The sequence below is a fragment of the Panthera pardus genome, unplaced genomic scaffold, assembly GCF_024362965.1.
Source record: "Panthera pardus isolate Hobbes unplaced genomic scaffold, ASM2436296v1 HiC_scaffold_15, whole genome shotgun sequence".
NCBI lineage: Eukaryota > Metazoa > Chordata > Mammalia > Carnivora > Felidae > Panthera > Panthera pardus.
The window spans coordinates 48546693-48571780 of record NW_026526710.1 but is presented as its reverse complement, the minus strand read 5'-3'; the positions used below and the strand labels follow the sequence as shown (position 1 = coordinate 48571780).

Sequence of the window (25088 nt, the reverse complement as noted above, 5' to 3'; positions counted from 1 at the left end):
TCCCTCTCTCTCTCTCTCTCTCTCTCTGCCCCTCCCCTGCTTACACACTCTCTCTCTTTCTAAAAAATAAATAAACATTAAAAAAAATTTTTTTAAGAGGGCCACGTACTGGTTCATAGCCCTAATCTCCTCCCAAAGGCCTGCCTCCAAACACCATCACTTGGCGGATTAGGTTTTAACATAAGACTTTTGGAGGGACACTAACATTCAGCCTATAGCAATTATCCTCATTTTTCAGAGGAGGAAAGAGTAAGTTGCCCAAGATCCTACATAGAAACAGAGGCACTAATCATATCCATGCCATCAGGCTCTGGAGTTGGTATTTTTAGTCATGATAATGTGTTGCCTCCCATAAATCTCAGTTTTATAAAGTACCCAGTAGGACACAAGGGACATGGAATTTTGCTTTACAGAAAACTTCCTGGGTACTCCCTTTTTTAAAAAACTACAAAACCCTGTAAGTTTGGCTCCTGCATCCAGTTGTTATGCCTTTATATACACGGTTTGCATTGGTCCAACAATCTTAAGAAACATACTTCCTCATAAAGTACAGTTCAGCCAGACTGAAAGACTACCTTTCTTAGCTGACCTTCCTCACAGCTTAACTAGAACTCTCTCCATATCACAAATAAAATTTTTCTGTAAGTATTCTTTAGGACATGAGACTTACATAAGAATCTGTGGCTCGTTAAAGTGTCTTCCCTTTAATACTTAAGATTAAAATGCAACCTTTTCTGCTAGGTCAGCAATAAGAGCAAATCTAATGTATGTCCTTTATTGATTAAAAAAAAAAGTTGACTGCATTAATCTTTTGACTTTTTATCTTGTCTCTAGTTCTTAAGTCACCAACCCTTGCATGAGAGGGAACTACAGTAATGCTATTCCCTGAAGCTTTTAAAGAGGATATCATAACAGCAGAAAATGATTTTTAAAAGCTCATTCTATCATATGAGGTTTAAGGATCTACTTACTGGGTGAAGGACCCCAACCCTGCCCATTATTAAGTGTTTCCTATGTCATTTTCGGAGTTTGAACTTTATTTCCAAAAATAATTATTTAGATCATGATGAGCACTGGGTGATATTTAAAACTGTTGAATCACTGTATTGTACACCTGAAACTAATATAACACTGTATGTTAACCAACTGGAATTAAAATTAAACCCCCCCAAAATATAATGTATTTTAAAAAATAATTTAGATAGAAAAAAAATAGCTGGCACTTAGCTCCTTCTTTTTTTCTTCTTCTTTTTAAAAAATCATTACTAAGTAAACTCTATGCCCAAGGTGGGGCTGGAACTAATGACACGGAGATCAAGAGTCACATGCTCTACCAACTGAGCCAGCCAGGCGCCCCTAGCTCCTTAGGGTTTTAAAAAATTCTTCTTTATATGAGCAAAATCGTGTAACTTTAATGGACCTGTGATTCTGGGTAATATATTAAAATAGTTCCCACTTTTCTCCAAGACTTAAAAAAAAAATGATGTGCATGACACAAAGGTCAGAACTTGCAGCAAAAAATTTTTGTGAAAAGTATTGCCAATGTTTCAAAGTGAGAGGACAAAGGAGGTGTGGTTTTCTGAAAACCTGGGGGTTTTCTTAAGTTGCTAACAGAGTGGTTTATTCATTGACACAGACCTAAGTCGGCCCACTGAGAGGCGGCAGGATGTTTTCAAGACCTGTTGGGTGGGCGACGCAGAAGCAGCTCGGTCTGTTTTATCATGCACCGAACATGGAATACGTGTTGGAAAACAGAGTTGATATGCAAGCCTTCCACCTGACAACCACTCACCTCTCCTGGTGTAAAACTATGCTAAAAAAAGGATTAGCACATAAAAGTCAGGATAGGCTTAAATAAACAGGAATTGAACAGCCACCTCTACTTTCTGAGCTATGTCCCGCAGCGCGCAGGCCATGCTCAATACTGGGGGAAACAGGACGATTTATCCTGGGAAGTCAACTGTGGGTCTGAATCCTAGCACTGCCATCTGCAAACTGTGTAATCTTGCCAAACTACCTAATGTCTAGGTACGCGTGTCTAGAAAACTGGAATTATCCCAACCTTAAAGATCGAAGAGAATTGACTGAGAAGAGCATGTGAAAACAGCTGGCCGCAGAAGGCCCCCAGTAACCTCGTTTGCTCTTTCCCTTGGCGTGTTTATCGGGGTCAGTGGCCTCATACCCCCACGGTCTCCATACAACGAAGGTACTGAACCCAATGGGCACCTTCCCTTCTGTGGGCACTGATCATTCATAATCACCTTTCTCCATCTGGGTGCTTCGGCCTTTTCCAGGCTGCCTAGCAAAGTCTAGACTGGTAGGATTAACTTCCAGCTCCGTTTACAGAGTTGTGAGGTTGGGGGAGAATGGCTCGGCCTCTTGCTCCACGCCTGCCTTTCCCCGCCTGGTCTGTCTGTGGCACTCTCAAGAGGTGAGCACCAAAGAGGTCTCTTCTGTGGCCTTAGCAACTCCGGTGGCAGAGTGAGGAGCAGCAGGGGACCGTGCCCGGCGCCACGACTGAGAGAAAGATTCCCGAGCTTGCTCCGCTCCCGCTGGGCTCCGGGAAGGGCCCTGGGCTGCGAAGAAGTCAGGGCGCGCCGTGGCGCCCGGCGAGGCTGCAGGGCGCCGGAGCGGTCGGACGGGGGAGCGAGAGCTAAAGCTTGCAGAGCGCGCCGAGCCGCAGGCGTCGGCGGCCGCGGCCGAGAGGCTGACGCCCAGCCGAGCCCGCCGGGCCGCGGGAGGCGGAGGCCGAGCGGGAGGCGGAGCGGGCTGCGCCGGGGAGGCGGAGGCGGAGGCGGCGTCTCCCCGAGCTGCGCAGGCGTTGCTCGCACCTTGTTGGTCAGTGCTGGGAGCGCTGCTATGGCGTTTCTCAGACCCGCGGCTCCTCCTCACACGCTCGAGGCGGAGGGAAGGAGGGGTAAGAGGAGGAGGAGGCGAGCGGGCGGCCGTCGCAGCTGCAGACCCGGGGCCAGAGAAGGAGGCGGAGCGGGAGCCGCCGCAGCCACCCCGGCCGCCGCCGCCCGCAGCCGCGGGGCTGCTGCGAGTCCTCTCCCGGCTTGAGGGCACGCGGGGCGTCCCGGCCATGCCGCGTAGCGACAGCTGAGCCGGGCGCGGGCCCCCTCCCTCCCGGCCGCCTCAGCCGCCGTGCCCCCGAGCTGCCCGTGGCCGGAGTGCCTGGCGCCTCCTGCGCGCCCTAGACCGCGAGCGCGAGCAGCGGCCGCCGCCGAGGCGCGGGTGGTGCCGGCGGCGGCGGCGGCGGCGGGAGCGCGGGGCAGGAGGAGGCGGGGAAGATGGACCCGGCGCCCTCGCTGGGCTGCAGCCTGAAGGATGTGAAGTGGAGCTCGGTGGCCGTTCCGCTCGACCTGCTGGTCAGCACTTACCGGCTGCCCCAGATCGCGCGGCTGGACAGCGGTGAGTCTCGGCCCGGCCGCCGGCGCAGGGCAGACCGGCGCGGACCGCAGTCTCGGCATGGGTGTGCGCGCGTGTGCTCGGGAGGGTGGGACCGGGTGGGGAGTGGGCTGCCCGCCCACCCCCGCCCCCACCCCCGGCGCTGGAGTTGGCCCGAGCGGCTGCCGCAGCCCTGGCGCGTTGCTCTCAGCTACCCCCAGCAACAGCTAGAGATGGGAAAATCAGAGCCCTTGCAGTGTAATTAAAAAGGACGCCTTAAAAAAAAAAAAAAAAAAAATCAACATTGGGGAAACCTCTGCAGATTGTAATTTTGGAGGCGAGCTGTCCCTCCCCACCCTCCTGCAGGAATTACTCAACCTGGGAAACCCTGAAGAGTTATCTTAGGCAACTTTCTTACAAAATCATTGTGCTTTGGGTGGCATCTTTATTTTGGATGCTCTCCTTCCTTCTTCCACCCTCCACCCCCCACCCCCCTCCCACCCCCACAAGAAGCAGCAGATTTAAGAGGAAAAGCTCCTGGGTGACCAACTAAAGGGATCACATTTCTCAGAGACCTTTTATTACAGCTTGTCTGTTTTGTTTAACCGAACTGAAAGTAATTTGGGGCTGAGTGTAGAAAATGTTTTTAGCAGAAGTGATGGTATGCTTAAGGTTAATTATTAGCTTAGCACATTTCCAGCCTGGCAAAAAAAAAATTAAGTGACCAAAACCTATATTGATTTGGAACCTGAGCACAGAATTAAGAAATGCTTGTATTTTCTGAAACTGACCACCAGAAACCAGCCAAACATCCCCCAGCTGTTTGTTCTGCAGTGTGACCTCTGCAAACAAGTGCAGTGTCAAGCAAGTAGACCCCTGTCAGTTTGAATTGTACCATGTAAGGTGTCCATTCAGGTGTGTTTTGTTTTGTATTTTCACTATAACTTCAGTTGATTTGGGCTTCATGTGATTTCGGACTGTTCACAGAAACATGCTTGCTCTGCTGTAGGGCTGCGGGAAGCCCTTGGGCCCAGGCTGGCAGGCAAGCAGATAGAGCTGTGGTCACACAGGCCAAGTCAGAAGAGCATTGAGCAGAAAGATGTCATTTCAAGTCACAAGGGTTCGGGTTACTCCAGAAAGGGAGTAACAACAGTGGGTAACGTGAGATGTGTAAATGTCCAAAGGCATTTTTATTCTGTTTCTTAATCTGTGGGGTTAGATTAGACATTTGAAGTACTGATGGGAGAAAGCAATGCAGGAAAGTTCATGAATCCTGGAAAACAAGCATGGCATGCTTTCTATCCTTGTTTGGTTGGTCTTGGTAGTGGTGAGAATAAACTAGGAGTTTTCAAACTAGTAATGAAGTGCAGATGAACTCAGGAAGAAGGACAGGTGGTATGTTGAGGCATTCCTGTTTACAGTGGGGGTGGGAAAGTGGTGCTTTAACTATATAACTATATATCTCCAGGTCTGAATTTGTATGTGTGGGTATGTGTGTATTCACAGTTTCATTTCCTCTTCCACTGTGCAAAAATGTGTATATTGGAAGGTTAGGAGTCCTCACCTTTTCCGACCTTCTCTCATCACTGCACACTCTGCCAAAACCCTTAGCTAGGCAGAGAGCATTGATGCATGTGGTATAAAAGTCACCCAAAAGCTTCATTAAACTGAAAGTTTAAAGAGGCTGAATGTCAGTTGCAGACCTAACTTTTAGCTTTATTATCTGCTGTCCTATCCCTGTCATTCATAAGAAGGATCTGAATCAGCACTGTACTCATCCCACACTTCTTTTTAAAATTAGGACGTGGGTAGCAAGTCTTAACACTGCGCCCTTTCAAGCTGTGGAATGGATTTTGATCACTGTAATTCCAATTCTTTATTGTGAATTTTCGCTTATTACCACTTGAAAATCACAATGACTCACACAAATTTGGAATCCCAGCCAAATACTGCTTTATACCTTGGTTTTTTCACTTAACAATCCCATCTTATTAAAATTTTTTTTTGTTTTTAATAGCTGCATAATATTCCGAGCGGATGGCTATACCCAACAGTCTAGTCCCCAATGGTGGACATGAGCTGCTGTTACAAATTGTGATATCATGAATACCCTTACCCATAAATCTGTTTGTTCAGGTTAGTATATATTCCTGCCTTTCTGAATAAGTATATGTGAATCCTTTTTTGAGTTCGATACGCATGAGAATTGGGGGAGCATCACTCTCCCCACAGCCTTACAGTGTTAAATATCCTTAAAAAAATGAATATGATGAGGGGAAAGTGTTAGCTTACCAATTAAATTTGGATAGTCTTTCAAAGAGTCGATCATTGACTCCTTGGTTATTTTTAACCATGTTCCACAGCAGCACCCAGAACATATTAAGGATATGCCGCCATATTTATAAAAGCTGTATGTGAAATCTCCAGTTTTGTGCAGTCCTCATTCTGTGTCTGTCCTTTTCCCAGTTTTAGTACTGCAGGTATGTTTTACACACACACACACACACACACACACACACACACACACACCCTATACTTAGCCATGAAAAGTAGTCATTTTCCAAATCACTGATTTTAAAAGAGACCAGAAAGAAACTGAAAAACATGCCACTAGTTGACCTTATGCCAAGAGAGAACTATTGGCTAATTTGAAGCAGTCATTAAAGAACATTAAACGTCTAATTTTATAACTGTTGGTTATTGAATGCCTACTACGTGCTGTACATTTCTCATTGCTTGATCCATTGTCTCAAATACTCAGCACCCCATTTTAAGGACTTTGGGAACCTGAGATTCAGAGAAATTGAGTGACATACCTGGTAAATGTGTGGAGTGGGATTTTCAGCCAACTTTCTGACTCTAAAGAAAGACCTTTTATCTCAAATTTTACCTCCTCATACTAAATGGGAGTAGGTTTAGAGTAGGTCTAATGTCTACTCTAAATAGCCCCACTGTCTCTCTGAGAGTTTGAGGACCGGAAAGTCAATATTTTTCAAACAGTGTAGACACCGAATTAAGTGCTGGCCTCATCCATCATATTTAGACTCCTTTCTGCTTCCCAGAGGAGTGGCTGAAAAGACGAAAGGAGCAGTGGGGAAGAAGAGAGTACGAAATCAGAAAAAGAAGGAAAAACGTGGTGTTTGAGGTGAGGGCTTATGTATTTAGATGTGCCTGTTGAAATTACTCCTCAGGACATTTGCCATACTTAAAATATTAACCCCACAGTAAAGAACTCTCCAGTTCTTTGCATTATGCATGTTACTTATGAAATGCCAGTCAGATACACACAGTCAACATTGCATCCCCAGGGGTGAAATTTGTCATCATATGATAAGAGAAATACAGAATAATGAGCCTTCATGGTATTGCCTCATGAATTTTTCTGAAAAACACAAAGAAAAGTACTCAAAAGTAGTGATTCTTCTTACGGGGGTGAGATACATGCTCAACAGGCAAAGGCTAGCTAACCCCAGTCAGCAGCAATACAGTTGAGATCAGATATTTAACCTGGTCATCAATCTTGGAAACTGTTGGCTGTAGAACCAGGTTCAACACATGTGTTTTTGACCAAGAAGAGGGTGGAGCAAATGCTAATCTCCAACCCATCCTAACTCAAAACTAGGTAGGGAAATTGAACATTCTCTGTCTCTTCAATTATTTCACCTTGGAAAGGCTCCAGTGGTTAGTCTAGAACAGTGTTCTTCCAACTTTTTTGTTCCTGTAGCTCCTGAACGATTCTGTAGAAGTTTGTACCCTCAGCATATTTTTAAGCTGATTGCTGAAACTTTTCATCTTAAGTGAAAACAGTTGCAAAGGATGTCATCTTTCAGTATATTATAAATCTTGACCTTTTAAATTGTTACGTCATTAAAAAAAAAAAAACTCTAGTAGGTCTATAAGTGATTCCCAGTATCCTTCGTTTTTTAAAATGCATGAATAAGTTCTTCTTAAACAGTTAAAATTTTTATACCTTTTTCTCCTTAAATTTATATTCCCATTTTCTTCTGCTACAGAATTCTATCCTAATGTAATGTATTTTTATGTTTGAAAGTGTCTTATGGATCACTCTGTCATTATTTCTGTTATAAAATATGTATATAAATTGAAACCCAGTGTTTTAGATTTCTTTTGACCTTAAGCCTTTTCATATTTGAATATTTCTGGTTGCTTGAAACAAAGAATTGGAAATTCCCTGATTTAGAAAAGGCATTGCTACCCAAATGCTAAAGACTCAATCCTTTACATGCAGTAGGGTTTTTATTTGTTGCTTTGTTAGTTGCCCTGAGGTCTTTACACCCTGGGGTAATGCAGTTAAGAAAGATCTAAAGATGCATTGTTTCTGTAAAGTGGGTGAAGGGTCTTTGGGAAGGGGAGGTGGTGGAGGACAGCTTCTATTCATCCTGGGTTGGACGTCTCTCTGTGATCCCAGGCAAGTCAATTTTTAGACCAGAGAATATTGGGAAGTTGGGGCTCTGGAAATTGATTCCCTGACAGCTGTGATGGGAAGTATTGGCTTTGCATCTAACGTGTACCCCTGTTCGAAGAATGATTGCCTAGATCACTGAAAGATGAGTTTATGGTCCTGTTGACTGAAAGGAAGAGGAAGACTGAGCCTGCATGGAATGACAGGGAGAGAGAAAAAGATAGTAGGAGTTGGAGGCAGCTGCAGTGATCAACAGCAACTTCTCCTTTCCAGATGTGCAGAGGAATCAGAGCTGATGCTAATCCCCAGGTGTGTTGGCACTGTGGGAACTTGGTCCTGGCTTTGTGCTGAAGTGCTTCTCTAACTACCATTTAAGTGCCTGTAAGGCTGAAGGAGCAGAAACATGGACACTGAACTCAGGGAAGCTCCATGTGGCTCTTTGCAGATATCAAAGGTGTTTCTAGATCTGTGTTTTATTTTTGAAATTAAGTTCTCAAAACCTCCACGATTGATGTTTTATATATATATTTTTTCTAAACTAACTTTGTGTGAATCTTGTTCCCAGAAGATGTGCTTATCTGTGGTTTCATTTTCCCTGACATTCTATATTGTAAGAGGCATACATATGCATACATGCATACATATGCATGCCCCAGGTAGGAGAGACAGTAGTTTAAAGGATGCTAGATTTGGGTCTTAGAAACCTCTGTTCAGTTATAGGAGCTGCCATTTCATAGTTATGTGATCTTGGTCAAGTCTAACCCCTTTGATTTGTAGTTTTCTCGTGCAGAAAAAATATATATTATACTGGTCCATGTATCTCATAGTTTTTGATTAGTTTGTTCAATCAATATTTATTAAGTCCCTGCTGTGTATGAAGCCCTGTTACAAATATGGGGACAATAACATTGAATAAAACAGACACCTCTGTGCTCATGCAACCTGCATTCTTGTGTATCTGCTTACTGTGATAATTAAACGCATAATATATGTGAAATACATGTGTATTGCAAAAGAGTGCACATAGATAAGATTAGAGTAATGGAGGTGCAGACCAGTTGAGAGAGAAGCTTCAGAGTGTATCATTTAGGCAACTGAAGTCCACCAAATAGTATTTTATTATTTTTGTAAAGCTAAAGATACTGACTTTATCAGGGTGACTTTAGCCTACCTATTTCCCTCAGAGTATTTGAGATCTAGTAATCCACAGGTTATAAAAAGGTGATGTAAGGTTTTTATCAGAGAGAAAGTGTTGTGAACTAACCCAAGATTGGATTTGGGAAAGAACAGGAAGTTAGGAAAGAAGCTTTTAACTTAATCCAGAATCACATGCAAGTCTGACCAAATGCTACCAACCCACTTGAATCTCTTTCTAGTAGATATTCATCACTGCTTTTACTGGATTGATGATGATTTTCTGAGCACTTATAGTTATATAACTGTTAGGAAAAACATGCCTTGTGTAATGTTCTGCACCAAATGGGGGATGAAGGAAGTCCCTTGAGTATTCTTTTATATACCATATTATTTTACTTTCCTCTAGTTATCACCTCTAATTCGCCATGCCTACAAATTATGGAAGAATAGGAAAGGACCTTTTAGAAGACCATGGACAGTGATAAGCACTTAGACCCACAAGACAAGATTTGGATATCGCTCTTTCGGTGTTCTTGTTTTTCAAGTAAGATGGCCGTTTTGGAAGTCTTAAGACATTTGGTCATCCGTAAAAGGAAAACTGGTTTGACCATTTGATCAACCATATCATAGTTTAAAGAGCATTCGACTCTCTTTTGCTCATTTGGCTGCCTTATTGAAGTGGCAAGTCCTTGTAGGCCAGCTTGTAAACTCGTTTATTTTTGTTTGAGATTCCTGAGGTATCTGTCTTTTTACTCACTGAGCTGCAGTTCTAAGAAAACTCATAAACTTCCTCTGGTCTTCAGCAGGATTATCAATCTTAAGAACACCAGCTATGCTATGCAACTTGAAAAATAACTTTTATTGCTGGTTTATGTATCATTGTGTTATATTTAACAAAATAGAAAATACTAAAATATTTTAAATCTTATGAGATTTAAGCCTTTTAGAAGACATTTCCACATGATGATGCTCCCCCACATCTCAGCCCCTACCCCTACTCCTAGTGGCACAAAAATGTTTACTTGAATTTCAGGTTAAAGGTATCTAACAATTATTTTTGCTATTTGCCAGCTCCTAGCACAATGTCTGACATAGAAGAGATATCCCATAAGCAGTTAATAAATGAATGAGCAAATCTCAGTATTAAACATTTTCAGGTCCAACACATCTGTATTATTAAAGCATCTGCGACCTCTATAAGTTTGAAATAGAATTTCACTTTTGTTTCAGTTGAGCTAGACATGTGCGTAAATACATAACTTGAAACTAAGATGGTATGTCCTAAAATTAGCAGTAGGGAAAATAAAGACTTAGTTGACCATCATGATGAAATAATGATTCTTAGGATCATTAGTTGTTAATATTTTATTTTATTTTTTATTTTTCTTTAATGTTTTTCATTTATTTTTTGAGAGAGAGAGAAAGAGAGCATGAGCAGGGGAAGGGCAGAGAGAGAGGGGAACCGCGGATCCAAAGTGAGCTCTGTGCTAACGGCAGCAAGGCCAATATGGGGCTTGAACTCAAACCAGAAGATCATGACCTTCACTGAAGTTTAATGCCACCCAGGTGCCCCAGTTATTAATGTTTTAACTAAATTATTTCTAGAAATTTCAACTCAATTTTAGATTCTTTGGCTTCTTGCTAGTTCTTTTCTGGAATTCAGATGCCTCCTCTACATATTAACATGTAGCTATGTCATTGAATTTCTAATCTTATGTGGACTAGAATACCATAAATCTTTGGAATCGGTCAACTCTTATGCTATAATAAAGAATAGGACTGATTGGATAGTCAGCTAACCATTTAACTATTCAATGTTTCATGTTCCCAGGGTACCAGGGATTTTACTTCTAAGCAAAGTAAGCCACTTGGTTTAAATAGTGTTACGAAACTACAACTGCTAATTTGGTACAGTTGTCATCTTCCTAGAATAGCCCCAAGATTGACTTGAAACCTTAGTGTCTTAATCCCAGACAGTGAGTTTCCTTTTATGCCCTTGTAGGGATACTGCATGGTGGTAGAAGAAGGAAAAAACAATGTTCCCAAGCCTTTTTCCAGTGTTGTGGATGAATTACTTTATAATTAAAGGGCAAGTCATTTTAATTGATTCTGCTAATTCTTAAGCCTAGTTTGAAGTATTTAAATACCAGTTGGGCTTTGATGACTTAATGGTTGTTTAATAAATTCCAAGTTATTGAATTTAAAGTACAATGTGAAGTCTTATGAAGATATTTGTTACTTAGGTTAATATTTAACATCTTCAGTAAGTTATTACGATTAGGCTAGTTACAGTGTAGAAGGGAATATGAACAGTGCTGAAGGATGTTTCCCTGTAAAGATTTAAAATAAGTTATGTTCTGTTTTTCTCCACTCAGTAGAGGAAAACTTCCTTGCTCAGACATTTTTTAAATATGAGTTTTCTATATACCAGTCTTTAAGGTGTTAGAAGTGAGAATAGGCTCTTGATAATTAGTTCACATTGACAGTGTTTTCCTCTTGGCAAGGAACTAGATTCAAATATCTAAAAGTAACTGAAAAAAGGTAAGTGTTTACTTTTCTATTTTTAAATATTCTGTTAACCTTGTAGGTAGTTAGGAAGCACTCACTGGTTATAACATTCTGTCATCCATTCAGAAAAAGGTTAATGAAATGCCTGAGGAAGCCCACGTTGGTAACTTAAGGATATCCATCTGTGAAGGTGTTCTATTCATGACTGACACCCTGAATTGCCTCACTCTTCCTTTAGCATCAATGTATGAGCAAAGGATGGTTGAAATTGAAGAACTAACATCCATTCCATTGTCATTCCTGCTCCTCGGGAAGCTTAGGCTTCAAGGTCTTCACTTTTAGTCTGTTTCAGGTTAATGTTTGAAATAATGCAAGATCCATTTTACCTTGAACCACTGACCCACAAAATCAATCAAGCACCAGACCCAAGTTAAAAACAGTTTAATTAATCTCTAAATAGAGCTCTAGAAGATTCAGAATACCTACTTAAAAATAAGTAAATAACATGAGGCTTTATACAGATATTCTTCGGTTTGGGGTTTTTTTTTTTTTTTTCCTTGTTTTCATGTTTATTTTGGTCCCATTTTTTGGGAGACAGGAGAGCCACTGAGAATAGATAGGATCAGGAGAAATTTTCACAAGCTCCTCATGGCCAGGTATATCAGTTAAGGTTAACTTTAGTTGTGTATAACAGGACCAAAAAAAAAAAAAATAGTGATTTATACAATATGGAGATTTCATTCATTTCGTATAAAAGGAGTCTAAAGGTATATACTCCAGGATAGATATGGCAGATCCAGAGTCAAGGACCCAGGCTCCTCATGTCTTTGTGCTCTGTCATCCTTCGGAGGTGGTTTTCACTTCATGGCACTTAATGGCTGCTGGAGCTCTAGCTATCATGCCTGCATCTTATACAGCAGGAAAGGTAAAAGGGCTTGAATTCAGACCAGAAGATCATGACCTTAGCTGAAGTTTAATTGCCTTACCACAACTCCTAACACAGCACTTCACTTTCCATCTCATTGGTGAGGACTTACACACTCTTCTGTAGACAGGAAAGTAAGGAACTGGGCACAGTACCCGTGGGTTCTTACTACAGGAGAGCGGAGCATTGGATGGTAGAAGCTGTTTAGCAGTCTCTGCCACTCAGATTTGTGCTTTGATGCTTTTTCTTCACTTTTTTTTTTTCCTTCACAAAACTTAACCGTGCGTTCAGCCCTAATTTCTTGACACCTTCTTGTTCAGGTTTTTCTTTAGCTTAAATAGTATGAACCTCTTGCTCCAACTTTTCTCTTTTCATCCTTGAGCATGAGCTAAAACCTTAAAGCAGTTCTATTTAAAGGCCCTCTATTATATGTGAAAGTACTTTATAAGTAAGCCATGAAAAGTTATGTATTTGTGGGAAATTATTATTATAAGACACTTCTCACTTTCTTTTTTGGCATGCATACTTTTCAGATTTTCTTTCTGATCTGATATACACGATGGGAATAATTGTCCAGTTGTTTAAAGGTGCTTTTCCCCCCTGCTTTATTTTTTTTGACAGAGAGGCTTGGTAGTTGTGTTTTAAAAAGATATTTACTGGTTTTCTGCAGATATCATTATTATTGAGAATTTGGAAAACATAGACCAAAAAAATGACAAAAATGAGTATCAGCTTTAATTCCAGAAGTTATATAACTTGTTATATAACCATTATTAACCTTTTCCTATTTTGCAGGCATGGCATGTAAATGGAGACTGTATCTAAAAGTGGGACCAAGCCATATAAAAAACTTTCTTTTTAAATTTTTTAATGTTTATTTATATTTGAGAGAGAGACAGTGTGAGCGGGGGAGGGGCAGAGAGAGAGGGAGACACAATCTGAAACAGGCTTCAGGCTCTGAGCTGTCAGCACAGAGTCCGACATGGGACTCAAACCCACAAACCGAGAGATCATGACTTTAGCCGAAGTCGGACACCTAACTGACTGAGCCACCCAGGCGCCACCCCCCCTTTTTTAAATTTTTTTGATATTTATTTATATTTGAGAGAGAGAGAGAGAGAGAGAGAGAGAGAGAGAGAGAAAACTATGTTTTTGATTTTACATGAGATCATGAGCATTTTCCTTCATTATTAATATTCTTTGAAAATAAAATTGTGGGTGGGAATCTATTATTACCAATAAACCACTATTTACTTGACCATTTTTTAGTTGTTAAACATTTGGTTGTTTTGAGTCTCATATTTTTGAGGATATCTTTGTAACTGAATTGGTCAGTTTTTAACATTTAGTTATTTGGGGTTCCTGGAAGTGGGATTATTATTCAGAATTTATTATTTTTAGATTGTTGATATGTGTTGCTAAATTGTATCTAGGAAAGTTTGTACATTAGTAGTGACTGAGTAAGCCAATCATTTTGTGCATCACTGAAATCGTAGTTATTTCTTAGTCTTTGCCAATTTAGATCATTTAAGAATTGGCACTTTTTCTAATTTGTATTTCTTTGATTACTATTGGAATAGCATCAATAATTTTATCATATTTCTTTTGTGAGTTTTATGAGTTCTTTGTTCCATTTTTTGGTAGAGTTTTTCAAAGCTGTAATAAAAAATAAAATGCTAGTATTTTTTCCCTTGGTTTTCTGCAGTGTTTATAAGTAATCTCCAGGTTTCATGTGGGGTTTAATCACTTTTTAAAACTTTCCTTCTATTTTTCCTCAGTTGATGTTCATAAAGAGGTATTCCCTCTATTCCTGAAATTGGATAATTATGATTGCTTTTATTTATCAACCTGGATATTGGTTTTAAGTGTTATGTTCATTGTTGCCTTGTGGCCAGTCCTCTGAAAGAAGGAATCCTCTTCCATTGCATAAAATAAAATAATCTCGTGAAAGTCTTGGTAAATCCATGCTGTGTATTCACAACTGTGTTTGAATTCAAGTCATGGAGAGGTTCCCACAGCTACTTCATTGTTGAAAATTCCTGTGCTTTGCATGAAATTGAGCTGACAAATAAGGTTCGTCACTATTTGGTTTTCAGGGTTAAGAATAAGTTGACAAGTTTATAAAAATATTTCATTCTTTTTACAGGTAATCCATAATGAGCCCTGAAGTGCTACATTTGGGCAGTTTGAGAGCCTTTTGAAGCTTAGAACCCAAGTGCTGATGTGAGAGAATAAATACTAGAAATTCACAGACAACTTCCAGATAGGGAGAGAAGCAAACATGATGGCTTGGATGTCATTTCATTTCTTCTGTTGAACATCTGTGTAAATGTCAACTTCATTATAATGTCTAAGAGGAAGGGAACCATACACACACACACACACACACACACACACACACACACTCACACTGAAGTATTACTGAGCAATAAAAAAGAATGAAATCTTGCCATTTGCAAAATGTGGATGGAACTAGAGTATTATGCTAAGTGAAATGTCAGTCAGAGAAAGACACATACCATATGATCTCACGCATATGTGGAATTTGAGAAACACAACCAATGAACATAGGGGAAGGGAAACAAAAATAAGATAAAAACAGGGAGGGAGACAAACCATAAGAGACTCTTGAATACAAAGAACAAATTGAGGGCTCTGGAGGGGTATTGGGTGGGGGGATGGGCTAAATGGGTAATGGGCATTAAGGAGGGCAGTTGTTGGAATGAGCACTGGGTGTTATATGTAAGTGATGAATCACTAAATTGTATTCATGAATCATTATTACACTATATGTTAACTAATTTGGATTTAATTTAAAATATTGTTTTAAAAAAAGAAGGGAACCACAGATAAGAGGGAAAGTCCAGTTTAATTCTCTGTGTATATGCAGTGATTGATGGGGAATAATATACATATATCCCTTTACTAACTAGGCACAGAGAACTCTCTGAATAGTTCTATCAGTGGGTTGAGGTGACGGTTGCTAAAAGTGAAGTACGAGATGACTATGAGATTCTTTTCTACTGTCAAAGAAGAAGCCTCAAATTAACTTTACAGTAAATCAGGTAGTTTTCGAATTGTTCTCACCCCTCCCCACAGTCTTCTCTCTCTCTCTCTCTCTCTCTCTCTCTCTCTTTTTCTTGACTCAGTTGGGAAGAGATCAATGAGTAGACTGTATGCAGTTGAATACTGTGCAGTAGATACTATAAGAGTTTTATGCTAATGAGTAGAGCCCAGGGAGAAGAGGAGGGAAATATATGAACTAAGTCTAACCTATCTAGTTTTTAAATTGTCACAGTGAAACAAAACTTTATTGCCCTTGATTTTGAACTTAATACATTCATTAAAAAGAATTTGAATACATAAAAATATTTAAAAACTAAAGATAATTTGAGGTCCCTCCACCCTGAGATAACCAGCATTTGGTGACTGTCCTTTTCATGTATCCTCTGTTCACACATAGACACACATTACAATTTTACGTAAGCGCACATTTTAGGTTTGTTTGGTTTTTTTGCCTTCTCCCTTCACTTCAACCCCTATTCCTCCAATCCAACCCTGCCTACTCACATAATACAGTACATATCCTTTCTATTTTCTCCATACTCACATAATCCCACATCAACATTATATACACATACAAAGGCACATACTGAAACAGAAATCTATCATTGCTGTATAAAAATGGGATTACATTATACATGTCTTTTGGCCTTTTGCTTATATCACTCATGAGAATTTTTCTGAATCATGGGATGTAAAACAAATTCATTTTTAACAGCTGCACAATATTCTACAGTGTGGAAATACTCCTATTGATTGGTGTTCAATTTGTTTCTAATTATTGGCCTCTGAATTTCACTAAACCCCAATATGTATAAGTCATTAATTTGCTCATTGTTTCTATAGAAGTCCATGATTTCCATCTTTTATTTCTTCCCCAAAATATCTTTGATACCACTATCTTACTGATTCTCTTAACCTCACATGCAAAGATCAAAATTAACTCTTTATAGAAAACATATGTGGGGGGGCACCTGGGTGGCTCAGTTGGTTCAGTGCCCAACTCTTGATTTCATCACAGGTCGTGATCTCACAGTTGTGAGATCCAGCCCCTCACTGGGCTCTATGCTGACAGCACGGAGCCTGCTTGGGATTCTCTCCTTCTCTCTCTGCCTCTCTCTCTCTCTTTCTCTTTTAGAATAAATAAACATTAAAAATATATATATGAGGGAAAGGGGGTCTTTCATCCCAGTATCACAATTCACAGAACTAGAAATGATATAATAGATGTTGCCAAATTGCTATCCAAAAAGTCTGTAACAATTCTCATTTCCATCATTGATGTGTAAGAATACCATTTCTCCAAATCCATGTCAACATTAGCTATCATAAAGTTTTAAAAAAATATTTGCAAACCTAACAGATACAAAATGAGATCTTGTTGCTATGTTATTTTACATTTCCCTGTTAGTGATTTTGTGCCCTTTTTATATGATTACCGCTTAGAATGCTCTTCTGCAAATTGAAATCATACTTTTTTGCTGGTTTTTGTTGACTCATTCTTGCCAATTTCTAGATGCTGTTTGTATATTATGTAAGTTTTCCTTATATATGTTTATATATATATATAATATATATATATATATTACATATATTATGTAAGTTTTCCTTACATTTATCTATTGACTTTGTTTATATTCTATTTATCCATTCAGAGTTTTTAATTTTTATATGCACAGACAAGTCTCTTTCTTGTGTTTTCATTCTTGGCTAAGAAAGATCTTCCTGACCTCGAGATTGTATATGTAGTTTCTTAGATATTCTAGGAAGATTTAAAAATTTTTTAGTTAAGTCTTCAATCTGTCTGGAATTAATTTTTGCATATGATGTAAGATTTTTATTTTCTTCTAGCCTGTTGTTGTGCCAGCCCATTTACTCAAAAGTATGCTTAACTACTGAATTGAACTATCTTTGTCAAATTCATTTTGCTCTTTAAAAGTAGAAAAATCCATTTCAATCGCACCTGTCTTTCAGGGAATGCATTGGGCTGTGATCTAAGAATACTTACAGTTGATGAAATCTGAAAACAATCCTTTATTTTTTAAAGAAGAGAAGTTGTGGCTAGGGCCACCCCAATCTTGACTTACTCTTCTTTTCCAAAGGCTGTGGGAGGCCTGAAATTTGTTTTTCTAAAGAAAATTTTAATTCATTTTAAAGCCAGCACTACTCTGGTGAGTCTGGGAAATGATAGTAACTTGTTAAATGCCTTCTGGAATATAGTCCAGATGCTTTGGCAATAAGTTTTCTCCAGGGAAGAATTTGTTTTAAAATGATACTTTACTAAGCTGTTGTTCGTGTGTGTGTGTGTGTGTGTGTGTGTGTGTGTGAGAGAGAGAGAGAGAGAGAGACAGACAAAGAGACAGAGAGAGAGGCAGAGAATGTGCCTTTCAGAATTCAAGAAGCATTTGCAAATTGCGCTCAACTTTAGACTAGTTAATTGAAAGTACATTTCTTCCATTATTTTTTGGATGAAGGGCACACTTTTCACCATTCTTTTTTTTTTTTAATTTTTAAGATTTTATTTTTAATTATATCTATATCCAGCATGGGGCTTGAACCCACAACTCCAAGATCAAGATTTGCACACTCCACCAACTCAGCCAGCCAGGTGCCCCTTTCACACACCATTCTTAATGTACATGTGTGTGTGTGTTGCTTAAGAATTTCATAATGACCTGTGTCTGTTTATTTTTAAAGACAAAGTGGGGTGCCTGGGTGGCTCAGTCGGTTAAGCATCTGATTTTGGCTCAGGTCATCATCTCACAGTTCGTGAGTTCGAGCCTCACGTTGGGCTCTGTGCTGACAGCTCAGAGCCTGGAGCCTGCTTTGGATTCTGTGACTCCCTCTCTCTGCCCCTCCCCTGCTTGCATTCTGTCTCTCTCTCTCAAAAATAAATAAAACATTAAAAAAAAATTTAAAGACTTAAATTTCTCTTACAACGTCCTTACCTTCCACAAAATCTTTGATGGCATTGCCTTCCCAATTCCTCTTAATTTCATATGGCAAGGATTAACATTAAATCTTTTTGGGGAAAACAGGGCAACATGGAACCTGTGTATCTCAATGTCAAAACCCAGACTGCATAATAAAGGAAAAATAAGTCATGTGAGAAAAGAACTCTTAACAGATTATTCTGTGAAGCCTTTTCTTCTGCATGATCTCTGAGTAAAACTATAACAAAATCGCAGTCGTGAACTCCTTGAGGAACTTTATTAGGTTGGAGCTGGGTATGTGTAGAAGTTTTATCACTTCTCTTTTTTAGATATGTCGTTCTAAGCCATCAGATAGCAGGCTGTCCTGGCTTCTCTTCCCATTGCACATTTCACACGGTCTAGCAGCATCTGGCACAGGGCGTTTGGGATACTCCAGTTTATTTCTAAAGTATTTGCAAGCCCTGCCCTACTACACACACAGGTGCATGCCCTGTGTCCTTCACCTTCCAACCTTTTAGCAAGTTCTGGGCAAGGGAAGAATAATTCCAGCAGCCATTCCATCCTGCTTCAGCTCAAGGATTTTAGAGTTCTTCCCCAGTCTCTGACTTCTCAAGTTATCTCCAGCTTAGAAGAGACTCAGTATATGAGGATATGTCTTATTTTAGAACTTCTTGAATTATATTTACATACATTAACCTCGTGGAAAGAAGGTGAAAAATATTCTGAGTCTGGGTGAAGCCAACTCAGCATTAAAATTTGGCTGGAAGAACACTGAGATTTGGTGATAACTACTTAATCAAAAGCTGTTTAATTTGTCCTGATGTGTTGGGTGGATGTATTTGAAAATGGAAATGGACATATTTCACTAATTCTGAAGTGTGCATTTTAATAGCCCTGAAATTGGGATGCATCTTGTAATTAATGGCATGTCGTAGTTTAATCAGCCATGTTTATTCTTTCTTGATTCTTGTGAAGTAATGACTGTATTACGAGTCATGGCATCCTAAATTACGTGAACTATGGTAGTTCCATGCAGTATATTTGAGTCAGAGGAATTAAAGGGCAAAGCACACATGTGAAACAAGGACTTTTTAGTGGATGTTCCAATACAATGTGGGACATAATCTAAACTGAAAATCAAAGAACGTTCTCTGAGCTGTCATCCATCTCTAATGAGAAAATATCAGGGTTACATTTAATAACAGATAAGGCAAAGTTCTCTGTTCTATACAACTATATAATTTTCCTTCATAGTACATTTTTCAACTTTAAAGAATAACTTGATTTATATATCTCCCACCATCCTCCATGAGGGCAAGCACTGTCTTTCATGTTTATCATTGTGTTCCCAGCACCCAGCAGTTTCCAAATGGTCACCTTGGCAACATGTAAGTGTTCAGTAGAGCCTGATTTAAGGACCGTTCTTTGGCACAATCTTTAATACACAGACATACACACACACAGATATCCACAGTGTAGTGGGTTGAATGGTGGCTTTCCAAAAAGATGTGTCTGTGTCTAAATAGCTGTAACTTACTCATTGCCTTAGTTGGAAAAGGAGTCTTTGCAGATGTAATTAAGATTAGAGTGTTAAGATGAGATCATCCTGGATTGCCTGAGTGGGCTCTAAATCCAATGACAAGTGTCTTTCCAAGAGGAGAAAGGCGGAGACTGGAGTGATAACAGCCACAAACTAAGGTTTGCCTGAGCTCACAAGAAGCTGGAAGAGGCAGGGAACAGAATCTCCCCGAGGGCCCTTCAAGGAAGTGCAGCCCTGCCTACAGCTTGATTTTGGATTTCAGGCTTCCAGAACTGTGACAGTATAAATTTCTGTTGTTTTAAGCCACTCGGTTTGTGGGAATTTGTTATGGCAGCCATAGGAAACTACTACATGTATATAAATACACATGTACGTGGAAGGACACACATATGAACACACAAGTTTTGCTAGCCTGTAATTTTTAAAAATGACATCTTTTAAAATTAGAAGTTATAAATATATAATCTTCTTTTCTAGATTTTCAAAATAATAGAGTTTACCCTAGGACTCATCAATAGGCTGATGCATAAGGTGGGATTATGGAATGTGGTTTTCATAATGGTGTTCATTTAATAGCTATGGACCCCATGCTTGTTGTCTTATGAGCATAGTACTAAGTGGTGGGAACACAAAGGTGAATAAATGTAGTTCTGATACTTCAGAGGCCTGCTGAGAGCATATTTATTGACAGTTCTTCGACTTAGCAGATTGTCTATTCTTAGACAACTATTAACACGTAATAAGCATAGAAATGCTTCATTCTAAAGGTCAGCTTAATAGTGCCAAGAGCTCTTGAGGAAAGTTTCACAGAAAATGTTAATTGACCAGCGAATTAGTCCCTGAACGAGTAGAGTTTTGGTGGGTTCGGAAGAGGGGGAATGTTCTTTCTAACAGAGGTTAGGAACGTCCTGAGCAGGGGCCGCTGATGGAGGGTGATAGGAGATGAGGCCCCAAAGGCAAGTTGGAAGCAGATTTTGAAGAGCTGTAACATGTTGAAGTTTGACCTTTATCTTGTGGCTAAACTGGTGGCTCTTAGCCTTTTGCCCCGCTTCCAGGACACAGATAGCAGAGGGTGTTAGGACAGAATACAGGCATAACTTGGAGATACTGCAGGTTTGGTTCCAGACCACTGCAATAAAGAGAATATCGCCATAAATGAAGTCAGATGAATATTCTGGTTTCCCAGTGTGTATAAAAGTTCTATTTATACTGTGCTATAGTCTGTTCAGTGTACAATAGCATCATGTCTAAACAAACAATGTGCATACCTTAATCAAAAAGTGCTTTATTGGGGCACCTGGGTGGCTCAGTCGGTTAAGCGTCCGACGTCGGCTCAGGTCATCATCTCCTGGTTCATGAGTTCGAGCCTCGCCTCGGGCTCTGTGCTGACTGCTCACGGCCTAGAGCCTGCTTCAGTTTCTGTGTCTCCTCTCTCTGCCCCTTCCCTGCTCGTGCTCTGCCTCTCTTTCTCTCTCAAAAATAAATATTTTTTAAGTGCTTTATTGCTAAAAAACGCTGACCATCACCTGAGCTTTCAGTGAGTCATAATCACTGATCACCATAATATAGTAATGAAAACGTTTGAAATATTGTGAAAATTACAAAAATGTGACACAGAGACATGAAGTGAGCATATGCTGTTGGAAAAATGGTGCCAGTAGATGTGCTCCATGCAGAGTTGCCCCAATTTTACTAAATGGTAGTATTGAGCAACACATTCTACAACCAGCTCTGTCACCATATCTCGATTGGAAGATCAGTGTTAGGCAAGTGACTCATCTTTGTTCCCAGAGTACCAAGCACAGTGCCTGTTTACAAAAGTGTTCCTCAAGTGCTTGTTAATAGTAACAGTGGGAAAATGTCGAAGGGCTTTAAATATGGGAAGTGCCCCATCATATTTCATTTCCAGAAGGATCGTTGTGGTGTCATTTTGGAAGACCATTTAGAACAGGAGAAGTTTAGAATCGTAGAATGACAATATTTGGAAGCTATAGGGTTATAATCAAGCAGAAAGATGGCCTCTAGCCAAAACTAGTTAAGTGGGAATAAAGAGGAAGGGGTGAGTTGGAAATATTTCAAAGGTAAGATTTCCAGGAGTTATGTTTGCATATGGGATATGAGGACGAGGGAAACGTTCAGTAGTCCTGAGTTTACTGGCTTGGCTGCTGATGCTCTCATCAGAGATCAGAACAGCAGGTTGCAGGTGGGTGCACTAGTCCTGGTGGGCCAGGTTAGGCTGAGGTAACAACGCTGCGAGGGCAGTAGTTTAAAATGCAAAGGCTTATTTCTTCCATGTGTTATATATTTATGACAGGTTGGGGGTGGGGCTCTGCTCTGTGTCCTCATCCTCACTGGAGGACCCAGCCTAGAAACTCTTGTTTGTGTTTCTATACCTGTTGAGACAGGAGAGAGAACATGGCAGCTCGTGTGTTGACCTCTTAAAGCTTCTGCCCAGAAGTGAAGTACCTCATGTCCCTCTCACATTCCATTGTTAGTGGCAAGTCTCATGGCCACACCTAACTTTCGAGAGGGTAGAGATGTGTAGTCTGTCCCTATACCGGAAATGTGACTCCAGTAATCATTGTGGTAGGAGGTGTGGAAAGTCAGCATGCTAATTTGTGGGAATGTTAAACTTGAGGTCTGTATTTCAGGGAGATTCCGTTCAGAAGGAATTGGAAATCTGGGCTTGCATCTTGACGGAGTTCAGGGCTAGAGAAGTAGTAGTGGAATATTTCAACGTAAAGGTCATAGAACAAGCCACAGGAGTGAATGACATTGATCAGGAAGGAATGGAAGCTGAGCCGATGATGGTAAAGATCAAGGTTAATAAGCTTGTGGTTATGAATATTGCAACCCTAAGCGGTATTTTTTTATAGCAGTTTGTTACAACTTTTAAATAATTTTAAGTAACTGTTGGCATAGGAGTTGAATTAATCACTTAAACAGAATTTAGCGTTTTCAGACTTCAAAATCGCTGACTTGCACTTAGTAATTTAAAAGGTGCCTTTAGATTTTGCAGTAGGATTTCAGCCAATTTCCTGACCCAGCAGGGAGGAAAAAGTATTGCAAAGGATAGCTATTGTAGTTTGATCTGAAGACCAGTTACAAGTTGATTGATACTAAGATCGCTGAGTACTCAGAAAATTAGAATCCTTATAAAATTTCTAACTGGTTGTGGTGCCTCAGACTGAAAGATGTGGGCTTAACTTTGCTGTAATGATACTCTTTTTATAGTTCCAGTTACTGGCAAAGGAGGTAGTTAAATAGCACTTTTCCCCATTGGCCAGTGTGTCTAGAGACATGCTTTTTTCTGTTCTCCATTCTCTTAAAAGGTTCCTGTGCTTTTCCCTGCCCGGCCTCCACAGGGGTCTACACCTGAATCGCTCCGTCTTTAAACTTTTCCTGTAGACGTATGTGATTACCCAAAATAAACTTCCCTCCTTTCAAAATTATGTACCTCTCAGGAAAATGAAAAATCAAACTTGGTTTAATGCATATCGCCATTATCTCTTTGAAGGAAATTTTGCAGAATTACAATAGTAGTGATGGTAAAGTGGTAATTCTGGTTTTTACACTTGAGGTGAACAAGTATTCATAGAGCTTCCTACTTTTTGATAGCATTAAACTATGAAGGATTAAAAGAAAAGGAAGCTATAGCTTTCACCTTCTTGACCCAGACCCATAAAACTATTAAAAGTAACTGTTCTGGGGCCCTTGGGTGGCTCAGTCGGTTAAGCGTCTGACTTTGGCTCGGGTCATGATCTCACGGTTTGTGAGTTCGAGCCCCGCAATCAGGCTCTGTGCTGACAGCTTGGAGCCTGCTTCGGATTCTGTGTCTCCCTCTCTCTCTGCCCCTCCCCTGCTCTTGCTCTGTCTCTCTCTGCCTCTCAAAAATAAATAAATGTTTTTAAAAAATTTTTAAAAAAAGGTAACTTCTGTGTTCCCCAAATAAGCAAAGCCATTGATTGGTGTTTACTCCTGGATGATGATTATAATTAGCATTTATTGAGGACTAATGATGGTGCTAGTTATTGTACAACACATTATATACATTATCTCATTTAATTTTTGCAAATACTCTGGCATAAGTTCCCTACAGGGAACAGAGGCTGAGAGAATGGGAATAATTAGCTCAAGCTGGAAAGTGAAGCCAGCAGCCAGTTCTAACTTTTAACGGTTCCTCTAGCCTGCCTGTCCCTATTCTCAGACCAACAGGAGGAGTCTTTTCCCACTCACATTGCACATTACAGAATGAGAAACCCTTTTGTCAGTCATCTTTATTAAAATTGAACCACTGGGGCACGTGGGTGGCTCAGTCAGTTAAGCGTCCGACCTCGGCTCAGGTTGTGATCTCGCGGTTTGTGAGTTCAAGCCCCATTTTGGACTCTTTGCTGTCAGCATAGAACCCGCTTAGAATTCTCTGTCCCCGCCTCTTGTCTGCCCATGCCTGCTCGCACATGTGCATGCTCTTTCTTTCTCAAAAATAAATAAAAACATTACAAAAATAAATAAAGAATCACTAATAGGCAAGGTGCCAAGGATAGGCCTGATCGCATTAATTGAAGTAAAGAGAGCCACAGGGGCCCCACAGAACTGTTAATAGAAGAGGAGAACTGAACTGGACACTAGGAATTCCAGAGGTAGGTTTTCTACTTTAAATGTTTGTCATCTTCCTCTCCCATCCTCCCCAATGAGAAATACTTGGGAGTGGCAGGCGCCTGGGTGGCTCAGACAGTTGTGTCCGACTTCAGTTCAGGTCATGATCTCTCAGTTCGTGGGTTTGAGACCCGCGTTGGGCTCTATGCTGGCAGCTCAGAGCCTGGAGCCTGCTTCAGATTCTGTCTCTCCCTCTCTCTCTCTGCCCCTCCTTCCCCCACTCTCAAAAATAAACAAACATTAAAAAATTAAAAAAAAAAAAAAAGACAGACTTGGGGTGGAATGGAACATGTAAAATGTGTGTTCCTTAATTGCCTTCAGTCATATGTGCATATATGTGGGATTTCTATAAACTCATGTATGGTAATATGCTTCACTTACCTTGGTGTGAGACTTGGCAAAACTCCAGCCTTCCTCCCAGAGAGGCTCTGCTTCTGATGTACATCAGTCACAAAGCCCACACTTGTAGTCCAGTCAACATCCTCAAACTGAAGAGTAGTATATTGTACAATTACG

At 40.3% G+C, this 25088-nt stretch overlaps 1 protein-coding gene across 3 annotated transcripts in view; it reads left to right on the top strand.

Annotated features, from left to right (window-relative positions):
- The first annotated feature begins 2823 nt into the window (after positions 1–2823).
- Positions 2824–25088, top strand: part of GAREM1 (GRB2 associated regulator of MAPK1 subtype 1) — a 203126-nt gene continuing 180861 nt past the window's right edge. For 2 of the 3 annotated variants that reach the window (XM_053902543.1, XM_053902542.1), the window contains exon 1: positions 2824–3411. In XM_053902543.1, the coding sequence (XP_053758518.1) occupies positions 3291–3411 (121 nt within the window). In that variant the 5' untranslated portion in view covers positions 2824–3290. Of the gene's footprint in view, positions 3412–5404; positions 5524–25088 lie in introns of all 3 variants that reach the window. The other variant, XM_053902544.1, reaches the window with a different exon arrangement.